This window comes from Hemiscyllium ocellatum, chromosome 2 (genome assembly GCF_020745735.1).
Source record: "Hemiscyllium ocellatum isolate sHemOce1 chromosome 2, sHemOce1.pat.X.cur, whole genome shotgun sequence".
In the NCBI taxonomy this organism is placed as follows: Eukaryota; Metazoa; Chordata; class Chondrichthyes; order Orectolobiformes; family Hemiscylliidae; genus Hemiscyllium; species Hemiscyllium ocellatum.
The window spans coordinates 57,968,965-57,977,387 of NC_083402.1; the positions used below are offsets into that span (position 1 = coordinate 57,968,965).

Sequence of the window (8,423 nt, forward strand, 5' to 3'; positions counted from 1 at the left end):
TAGGAATGGCTAATATTTAAAGCAATATGACATAATCTATTATACATTATATATAAAGTATGCATTCCTTTAAGGCACAATCATCCAAATGAAAAGTTAAATTAACTAGGTTAATAAAAGAAGTTAATGCATTGCATAACATCATATGAAGTGGCTTTCAAGGATGCCAGAAAAAGTGGTTGCCTGAGGATTGGTAACAATTTAAAACATGCAAAGAATGACCAAGAAACTAATTAAGAAAGTAAAAAGAATATTCTTTCTTCCAGAAGGCTGTGGAAGTTCAGTCATTGACCAGGTTCAGGATAATAATTGCTAGGTTTCCAGAAACAACTGACATATAGGGAAATGGAAGCAATGTAGGAGAGTGACATTGAGGCAGGAGAAAAGACATGGCACGTAGAAAGCCGGAGTGATGTTGAGAATCACCTGATTTTAATATTACAGTCAGACAGATTGGGTGGGAAAGGACTATGTGAGCAAACCATTCCATTTAAACACCTGGTCCAGGCTGGTTTAAATAAAATCAAAGCCATGAAGTCCAAATGTATTGGGATACTGATGACACTTCTGCTTCACACTCTTTTTACTCATCCACTGCCTTTTTGTTGAACTGCTTGTCTGATAATCAATCCTGAATGAGCTATAAATGTTAATCCTGGGATTTTCCACAAGTATGTAGACATACCCATGTTCCTGTTCCCTTTGGAGCTACTGTTTTTGGTTGGCATCATATATGTCTGACTTGCCCTGACTTGTTTCTCACACTACATATTCAGTATCACCAGGGCTGCTTATTTTCAAGTCTGCAACATTATCTATTTATACATCAGCAGCTAAAGCTGTCTTCACTTCTATTGTTATCTCAAGACTCAACTCTGTGTGATTGCTTTGCTTTCCCAGAGCATTTTCCACAGTCTGTAAACTGTAGCTTACACAAAACTCTACTTCTGGTATTATTTTAGCATATAGTACTTCCTGGTCCTTAACATTTGAAATATAAAATTCTGATCCGTGTGTTTAAACATTTTCAGAGCCTTACCCCTGTAGCAGGCTTTTAGCTCCAAAACATATGGAATAGGTGTGGATTGTTTAAGTGTTAAAATGCTAAATCAAATCTAACTCTGGCCAGCCAGGTTTCATGAGACAGAAACCTGACAGCTATAGGATGATGAGGATTGCTGGAACCAGAAATGAGTTTTCATTTGCCTGATGTATTGAGCTTTCCTGCAATCCAGTCAGTCCTCAAGCATTAAAATCTGTGAAATGTGAGGAAATCCATTCTTATAGGTTTGCTGACTGCCATTTGCTCCCCCATCAACCATTAACAGCTGCTCCCAAACCCACCAACTCAGAGTATAGGTCTGGTCATCTGTCATTGTGAGCACTTCCTGCCCCTTTGCTTCTGAACCCACTTCTTCTAACCAATTTCTCCTTTCTCATTTCCCTGTAATTGGCAGTAGAGCTCTACAATTCCCCTCTGAAATATTTCTGTCTCTCCTCCACCCTTTTTAAAACATCCTTTGTTCTGAAAAGAACAATCTTTTCTCTAATATCTTCTGCTTTGTATTGGCATTCTTTTTCCCTTGTGTGGTCTTCATGTGGATACTTCACAATGTGTTTTATTTAAGCATGTTACTAAGGCAAGGTGCTTTTAAAACTAACAAAATCATGCTAAATGTGCTCTAATATATAATGCTACTTGACTTACTGTATATAAATGTTTAACTTTATAAACACTATCAGATTTCAGCTTGGATCATTTACTGTTGAAACCATCATTACTGAAACAACATCCCATTTTTCAACAAAGACTCGCCTGTTTGAGGTTAGTGTCATGTTAATTATGTAGCAGTTGCAAATCATTTTATTTCTTAGAAATGTTGTTTAAGATAAATTGATTATGCTATGATGAATTAAAAATGCTTATTGAGGAGTTGAGGTATGGCCTATTCCCGACTGTTTGCTATTTGGAATGCTATGTAGACAGTTGTGACTTGCTCTGAGATTCCCAATCGATAAACATACGTGGCAGTTTATGGGCCTTATTCGTGCTAAATCTAAGCTAAAGAAGTGGGCATATTCCCAAATGTCATTGAAAGAAAATTGTCCTGTATTTATAATCTAGTCAGAAAATATGTTTTTCAGTTTCCATGTCATTTGCTAAACTAAACTGACTTCTTTTAATCACAGATTCAAACATTTTTTGATTCACTGAAGGACGAGGGTTCACAGTTGAGGGCTGTCCAAGAAGCACTCGAAATAATTCGTCTGAACATTCAGTGGATGGACAAAAATTTGAAAAGCCTAGAAGAGTGGCTATAGAATTTATTCTGTATTTTCTCTTCAGTAAATACACCTATGTGCTAAGTGATGCTAAATTGCAGTAGTATAAAGCAGGATGAAGTCAGTCGTCACTCACAGTAACATCAGTTTGCACTATTGGAGGATTGTAGTTAGCTCAGGGTAACTTACTGTTTGTTTAATCATTGAAATTTAGTTGTGATTGTGAGGAGCTGCAGACCAAACGCTAGGAATCTGGTGATGGGTGAATGAATTTACAAAAGAAAAATAAGCAAAATAGTTATTTTGAGTTCTTGGTTTTAACTATTTAGCATGTGAGTGGGGAGATCAAGAATGTGTGTTAGGTAGCATATAAAGACAGAATGTTCAGCTTACCCAGCAATGTAACTTTCTGTTTTGCCATGTGCTTTGCAGTAGGGATTGTTCATTTGTCCCATAATGTTTTAATGTTGGATGTGGCATATTGCTGCTGGCCCTCACCATAATAATTCAGCAACTACTGAAAAGTGGATACTCACTCCTTTGTAAGGCAAATTCATGGCCTTTAGCACAAAGCTAGTCATATGTAGTATATGGTGTATTTCCTTATATTGTATTAGGAATACAAGCAAAATGAACCCATATAACCTGAATTCCTACATCATTATTGAAGCCACTGTTTTGACCGAAAAGAATGTGATCCCCAAAATGCTGAATCCAACAAAACAAGAAATTGATTTTATCCAGTTGTTATGACCTAGAATCTCCAGCTACTGTACATTTTTATTAGTTGACCATCACCTGCAAGTTGAATCAACTGAATTATACATTTTTTGTTAAAAAATGACTTGGCGATGTATTATGGAAAGAACTGTGAAGCTCTGAGTTTACAATACCACCTTTTATTCTAGGATACTATGGTGACCCTGTCGAGCTTTGCTATCATGTGGTCAGATTCACTCGAACAAGTTTGTACCATGTCTCACTCCCAGTCATCTATATTTATTTAACAGATTAATGCATTTTATGTACAACTGATGTTTGCAAATTGTGTGAGACAACCAATCAGAGTTTAACAGAATTTTTAAAAAAGGCTACTTCTGTGCTTTATATCAGAATGTATTACAATTGAGTGAATTACAAACAGTTATGTGTCAATAAATGCAAAATATATTTACAAATGACGGAAGTTAGGCATGGACTTTGTGCTATGAAAAATCTAAAGGATGTGCAAAGAATTTAACTAATTCTAGTGTTAAATGAATTATTAACCTCAGGTACTGACAATAACGTGGATTAAGAAATGTTAAGTGTGATATTTACTGACAAATCTGGATGGTCTGCTTATGCAAAAGAATCATGTTCTCTGTAAATAAGCTGAGTAAACTGAGAGTACTGGTGCAATGTTACTGATGCAAAGAACTCAATCCTCAAAAGTACACCTATGACCAAGTAATTTGCGTTTTGACCTTTATTCTAGTCTTTTCCCTTACCATCTGGTGAACACATTTTGTTTCTTCATAATTGCCATTAGCAAACTTCTAAAATGTACTTTCTAGTCATTGAAGCCACTTTTTTGTGGGAAAATTAGAAATATGTAATAAATAGTTTGCCCTATGTATGTAACCTTAAATGGAAGCCATATTCACAAAATTGAAAAACAAAAGGAAAGGTACCCAAAATAATGCTACTGTATTGACACTGCTCATCTCTCAGGTCTAAGGCTTTAACTATACATATGTGGTTTGTAAGAGTTTAATGGTTCAGAGTGAAAATAGAACTGCTACAATTTGGAAAACTATACATTATTTTTGAAATTTTAATAAAACTTCATTAATCATATAAATTTCAGTTTGCAGTTGCTTTACAAACTTTCAAATATATCTTTTAACTGTTTAAAATGTGGTGTTATATGTATTTAAGATTTTTTTTATTCTTTCAAACTTGTATGATTGCACAATATTTTTGCTTGTAATTAAGATAGATCTTTTATGAACAATGACAAAATGTTTAAATTACTATTCCTTCTCATTTGTTTCTCTGAGTCTGATTAGTAAATTTTATCAAAATTTTGGATTGGTAGCTTTGGTTGTTCACAAACAAATGTACTGCAAAATATTGGTGCAGTTTGTGAAGTATAAATAAATTGTTTGATGATGGCATTTCTGAATAGACAGCTCTGCAAATTCGTCTTTGTATAGTTTTATAAGTTTATGCAAGTGTGTCTTTTACTTGATTAACTTGATGTGAAAGCATTGCTGAAAGGCTATCACTTAATGTATTTTGAGCTGATTAATTCCAAATTGAAATTTATAGTCTGAAGTTCATATTGTAAACAGAGATTTTGAGTATTGATAGCTTATACCATATCACTGTGATGTTTCCGAAATAGATCACCCAAGCATGTTTTGACATTTTCCATGACCTATTATCTGTATTTCTGGAGAATATTGACTGCATTTGACAGCACAAATAATATTGACATCTTGCAGGATTTGCTAATAAATATGCAAAAAGAAATTATGTTGCAAGTGTAATGCAGCATCACTTCTTGCTTTGACAGAAAGCAACTATTGGGTATAATATATTCTTTGGAATCCTTCCATCTGTGTAAGATAATGGACATACTAGACATGATGCAGAATACTTCTTTGACAGTTTCCTGGTGCAATATATTACAGAGCCAATTAGCAATAAAGGTATTTTGGATCTAGAATTGCACAACGTGGATGGGTGCATTTTTGCTTTATTCATTCATGGGATGTGGACATCACTGCTGAACCAGCATTTATTCCCCATCCCTAAATGCCAAAGGAGAGTTAAGGGTCAACCATATTGCTATGGATTTGGATTCACATGTAAGCCAGCCCAGGTAAGGATACCAGTACTTTCCCCCCAAAAGACATTAGTTAACCAGATGGGTTTTACCCCAACAATTGAGTCATTGGTAGACTCTTAATTCCCGATGTTTAGTGAATTCATATTCCACCATCTGCCATAGCCGGATCCCCAGAACATTACTTGGATCTCTGGATTAATATTTCAGTGATAATATCACGAGGCGATCACCTCCATAAAATTAGTAAAGCCATAATACTGGAAAATACTTAGCATAAAATTGAATTCCGCACTATGTCTGAAAATGACAAACTGCAATTCCAAACAAGAATCTTAAACAACCAGGTTGAATGGGTATATAGACTAAGAAGTATGGCAGTAAACAGACAATAGAAAAGTTCATGAAAAGGGAAGAAGTTGATTAAACCATTCAGGAGCATGTAAAAGCTCTTATTAACTGCTTAAACTAGGTAAAGGGGAAGAGAGAAGTTAAGTAAATCCCTTTAAAACAACAGAAATAATAAATGGAGAATGAGGAAATGACAAAAATATTGAGTGAATATTTTGTTTTCTTCTTCACTGTAGAAGGTACAAGTTACAAATCAGAAATTAGGTTCGTTGGGATGTGATGGAGGATAGGGAATGCTAATTGAATTGAGAAAACTTAGGTAATTGACACCAAAACAGAAAAGGTACTGGAGAAACCCAAGGGACTAAATTCCAACAAATTCCTGGGAATTGGTGGTCTAAAAGACAGAGCATAAGAGATGATGGATGCATTAACAGCAATTTCCTAAAATGTTCTTTGTTCTCACAGATTGGCGATTAGCAACTTTAGAATAGATATTAAAAAAAAGGGAGGGGAAGAGAGAACAGGGACTGGCCAAAATGGTTCTTTTTCAGAAAACTACTCCCTATGGAAATTTTTTATCTTCTCACAGTCTACAGTGTATGTGAGGTTTTTGGATTTATTTAAAGGGATAAGGATTTATACCTGGAGATGGGCGATATTTTAGTAAAGATGGAGGATTAGTTAATAGACAGGAATCAGACAAGAGTTAAAAAAATGTTCACGTCGGGGGATCCAAGATGGTGGCGACCTGAGAAGATCGCATTGCAGAGCTTCGCATCGCAGCACAAGCAGGATGAATTTTTAACCTGCTCAACACAGGCCATCGTGATATCTTGGGACTTCAGAAAGATCGTGGAGACCCAAGAAACTTCTAAAAATTAACTTACCTGTGTTTCCAGCCATCCAGAGATGCTGACAAAGGAAGGAGGAGCATCCGAGGCTGGGTCTGCAGTTCAGCCTGCAGTAACCTCAGAGCCGATTACTTTCCAGGCCCTGGTGAACGAGCTCTCGAAATCTCATGAGATGCTGGAGAAACAGAGTGAAGAGAAGCTGGCTCCAATCTCTCATGCTGCAGAAGCATGAACAGCAGCTGGGAGACCTGGAGAAGAGGGTGGATGAAATGGAACACAGGGTCACAGTGGTGGAAGCTGATGCCAGTTCATCCAAGGATAGGATCCAAGCTCTGGAGATGCAGATCCGTAATTTGCGCAACCAAGTGGATGATCTTGAGAACAGGGGTAGGAGAAAAAACATTTGGATTGTCAGTCTGCCTGAGGGTAAGGAAGGTGAGTGGCCTGCGGAAGTTGTTGAGGACTGGCTGCCAAAATTCCTTGACTTGGAGGCTGACATGAGAGGATTGAAGATAGAGAGGGCTCCCCAGGTCGCAGCGCGGAGATCAGGTCTGGGTCAACGTCCTCTTCCTCTCCTGGTACAGTTCCATCATTACCGGGATAAGGAGAGATTCATGGAGGCTTCCAGAGTCCAGGGGAAGGATCCGAAGGGCCTAATTTACAAGGGCTCTAAGAACATGTTCTTTTAGGACTTCTCAGCGGCGGTGATCCAGAAATGAAAATCTTACGACGGTGTCAAGAGAAGACAGAGGGACCTTGGGATTCAGTAGTCCCTGAGGTATCTGGTGGGGCATTAGTTCACTTCAGATGGATCCATGCATCTATTTGACATGTTGGAGAAAGCAAGAAACTTTGTGGATAAACTAACGTAATTTAAACAATTTTAGTATGTATAAATAGTGTTGTTTGGGTATGTGTTTATTATTCTGTAAAAGAAACGGAGGAAGTCTGGTTGGAGCTTTATCTTTCTCTTCTTTTCCTCTATTGATAATAATTTGATTAAAACTATGTCTGGTGGCAATTGAGAAGTACATTTTCAATTTCAAAGTTAGGATATACCAAAAGATGGATGGGGTATTTATTCCCCTTTCTTTTAAAATAATGTTTTTTATTCATATTGGTATTCTATGGGGTGTTTATTCTTTTCTGCTTGTGTTTGCAGTGCGGCTCTAGCTGGGAGAAGTGAAGGTGGTTGGGATAGTTAGATGCCTATTTATGGGAAGATTGGGATGGGCAGGGGATGAGTTCTCCTACTTAACACTGTTGGCGCTTGATATGTTGGTTTGTTTTTTTTATTCTCAATAGTTTTGTAGATTTGTTAAATATAGTGGTTTTAGTTTATATAGTTTTTATATTTGGTGGATCATGTAACACTAAGACTCAGTAGTTTGTGATTCAGGTTCCTCCTCTCTGGAATTTAAATGTTATTGCAGAAGATTATGGCTAATGATTTGATTAAATAGTGTACCTGGAATATCAAGGGAAGTCAGTCACCAATTAAGAGGAAGAAGGTACTCTTGAGTCTTAGAAAGGAGAAGGTGGATATTGCTTTGTTACAGGAGACACACTTGGATGACAAGGAGCATCTGAAATTACAGCAGAATGGCTTTGACCGAGTTTATTTTTCATCATTTAATACCAGAAGTAGGTGAGTGGCTATATTGGTTAGGAAGAATCTCCCATTTAAGTTGTTGGAGTGTGTTAAAGACACACACGAGAGGTTTGTAATTCTTAAAGCCTTGTTAAATGGGGAAGAATGTGGTGTTTTAAATGTTTATTGCCCTCCAGATCATCCCCTTAAATTTTTGGCAAACACTTTTTCTAATCTGTTAAGTCTCAAGTCCAGGCACATCATCATAGGGGGAGATTTTAACTGTCTCATGGATCCCACAGTAGACAAGTTGCACAAAGATCCTTCAATATCCTGTGTACAAACTAAACAGTTAGTGGGACTGTGTGGGAAGCTAGGGTTGGTGGACGTCTGGAGGCATCTCTACCCTACAAGTAGGAATTTTATGTTTTTCTCCAATCCACACAGATGTCACACGAGAATTGATTTTCTTCTGAGCCCTGCGGTAACCCTGGATCTTGTACGTTTGGTA

At 36.9% G+C, this 8,423-nt stretch overlaps 1 protein-coding gene across 1 annotated transcript in view; it reads left to right on the top strand.

The window, feature by feature from the left end:
• Positions 1 to 4,996, top strand: part of LOC132823281 (leucyl-cystinyl aminopeptidase-like) — a 116,258-nt gene extending 111,262 nt beyond the window's left edge. The window contains exons 17-18 of the mRNA XM_060836941.1: positions 1,744 to 1,825; positions 2,191 to 4,996. Of these exons, the coding sequence (XP_060692924.1) occupies positions 1,744 to 1,825; positions 2,191 to 2,322 (214 nt within the window). The 3' untranslated portion in view covers positions 2,323 to 4,996. The remainder of the gene's footprint in view (positions 1 to 1,743; positions 1,826 to 2,190) is intronic.
• The last annotated feature ends 3,427 nt before the right edge of the window (positions 4,997 to 8,423 follow it).